General features: G+C 57.6%; 1 protein-coding gene across 1 annotated transcript; it reads left to right on the forward strand.

The window, feature by feature from the left end:
- Positions 1-153: 153 nt before the first annotated feature.
- LOC125537969 (probable BOI-related E3 ubiquitin-protein ligase 3) lies at positions 154-1682 on the forward strand. Its single transcript, XM_048701288.1, has 2 exons — positions 154-704; positions 826-1682. The coding sequence occupies exons 1-2, from the start codon at positions 261-263 to the stop codon at positions 1351-1353; spliced, it is 972 nt and encodes a 323-aa protein (XP_048557245.1). The 5' UTR covers positions 154-260; the 3' UTR covers positions 1354-1682.
- Positions 1683-2062: the final 380 nt, after the last annotated feature.

The following is a 2062-nucleotide window of genomic DNA, read 5'->3' on the forward strand; positions in this document are numbered from 1 at the left end:
GGCACGGCCCTGCATGGATGGGATCGTCGACCCATTATTTCGCCGGTCAGTTGCCCAACGTGCAGTGGCGTCACGTGTCCTCCCACCAGAGTGCCGCTTCAAGTCATGGCTTCTTCCCCAACCGCAAACGCGGACGCGTATAAAACCTCCCTCCCTCACTCCGCATAGGCCTCCACGCCCACGACCGTCTCCTCATCCGTTTCCCTCTCCTCTCTCTTCCTTCGCCAAACCCGAAAGCTAGCACGCCGTAGTACTTGGCCATGGCCGTGCAGGCGCAACACCTCTCCCACGCCTTCTCCCACGACCTCCACGCCTACAGCAGCGTCGGTGCTCTGGAGGACGAGATGACGGGCGGCTCCCTCTTCTTTCCCGAGAACCTCAAGCGCGGGCCGGAACTGGAGGGTGCTGGGAACACGGTGTTCGGCGACGTTCCGCGCGTCGATCCCACTTGGCACGACAACACCACCCGCAGCCACGGTTTTGCGCAGAGGAAGCGGGCGCGCGTCGTCCCGGAGGCGCCTTCGTACTTGGAGAATCAGCGCGGGCAGGGGCTTGTGCCCGTCGGTGATGTGCTGACCAGGGCGGTGGGCTCCGGCACGGCGTCCACCAGTGGGAGAATGATCAATGCCGCCGGCCCGCCGCAGGACCTGCTCTCGCAGCTGTACCGTCAGGGCATGGAGATCGATGCAGTCCTACGACTCGAGGTACGTACCATCTTCTTCATGCACCGTTTCTCTTTCTATCTTGGTGATTGGATGGACACGAGTTCTTGGGTTTGATTGCGCGGTGTATTGATTCGTGGTGATTCTGATCGACGTTCTGCAGACCGACCGCATGCGCGCCGGGCTGGAGGAGGCGCGGCAGCAGCACGTCAGGGCGCTGGTATCGGCGGCGGAGCGTGCTGCGGCGAGGCGGCTGCGTGCCGCGGAGGCCGCGCTGGAGCTGGCGCGCTGCCGCAACGCCAAGCTGTCAGAGAGGCTCACCCAGATTTGCGCCGAGGGCCAGGCGTGGATACGCGTCGCCAAGAGCCACGAGGCAGTCGCTGCGGGCCTCCAAGCTACACTCGACCAGCTCCTGCAGTCCCCTTGCGCTGCCGTCGCCGCCACCGGAGCGGATGGAGACGGCGACGCCGAGGACGCGCGGTCCTGCTGTTTCGAGACCCCCGCCGGCGACGACGCTGCGGCATCCAAGGCGTCGGCGGCGGCGTGCAGGGCTTGCGGCGAGGGCGAGTCGTGCGTGTTGCTGCTGCCGTGCAGGCACCTGTGCCTCTGCAGCGCGTGCGACGCCGCCGTGGACACCTGCCCGCTGTGCGCGACCACCAAGAACGCGTCGCTCCATGTCCTGCTCTCGTGATTCAAGGAACCAGTGGCCTCCTCCGAAACGGTTTGCGATAGGAAACTCAGCAGGCTTGATCAACTTGCACATGTTATCAAGCTACAGTGGGTTCAGTTTGCCGAAGAAGTCGCGGTGCTTCAAGAATTTGGCGGCAGGTCATGTGAATCTCAGCTCTCTAAAGAGACCCGCGTCTAAATGTACAAGTGGTTCCTGTAGTTTTGTAGAGCATATTACTTTCAGGAGCTGCCTGAATTAGCCAGAAAAACAAACTGTTGTGGGTTTGTTATTTCGGACAAGGATGGCAGGAACTGAATGCAATTTCAAATAGAGCGCCTAGTTTGATTTTAGCGTTTTCGTCTTCCAAGTAGGGTTAGAATGTATTTTGTTTAGGATTTCGATAACATGCGAACGTTTGCTGGCACAACATGGCAAATCGAACGTTTTTCATAATGATTTATGTTGTCGAGGATAACGATTTTCTTTAGTAAGCAAGGACAAATTCGGCCTGTTCTATTCTTTGCTAGGATTATGCCATGCTTGCTCGTCATCCTCGCCACAACATAATTTGACATGAAAAAAGAAGATTTCCGATGCTCTCCTAGAATGTTTTCTTTTTTACCTTTCCCTTTGTTCATGGCATAGTTTTCTGTTGTTGTGGGCACCTCCAATTAAGGAATCAAAGATTGCAAATCAATCTGTGGTTGAGTTGGTTAGGTGGACAGTGGTA

Source organism: Triticum urartu, chromosome 2, assembly GCF_003073215.2.
Source record: "Triticum urartu cultivar G1812 chromosome 2, Tu2.1, whole genome shotgun sequence".
Taxonomy (NCBI): Eukaryota; Viridiplantae; Streptophyta; class Magnoliopsida; order Poales; family Poaceae; genus Triticum; species Triticum urartu.

Excerpts from the sequence above, each read along its gene's own strand:
- LOC125537969 (XM_048701288.1), top strand. The coding sequence starts at position 261 with ATGGCCGTGCAGGCGCAACACCTCTCCCACGCCTTCTCCCACGACCTC. Across the intron at positions 705-825 it reads ATGCAGTCCTACGACTCGAG|ACCGACCGCATGCGCGCCGG; the intron begins GTACGTACCATC and ends GACGTTCTGCAG.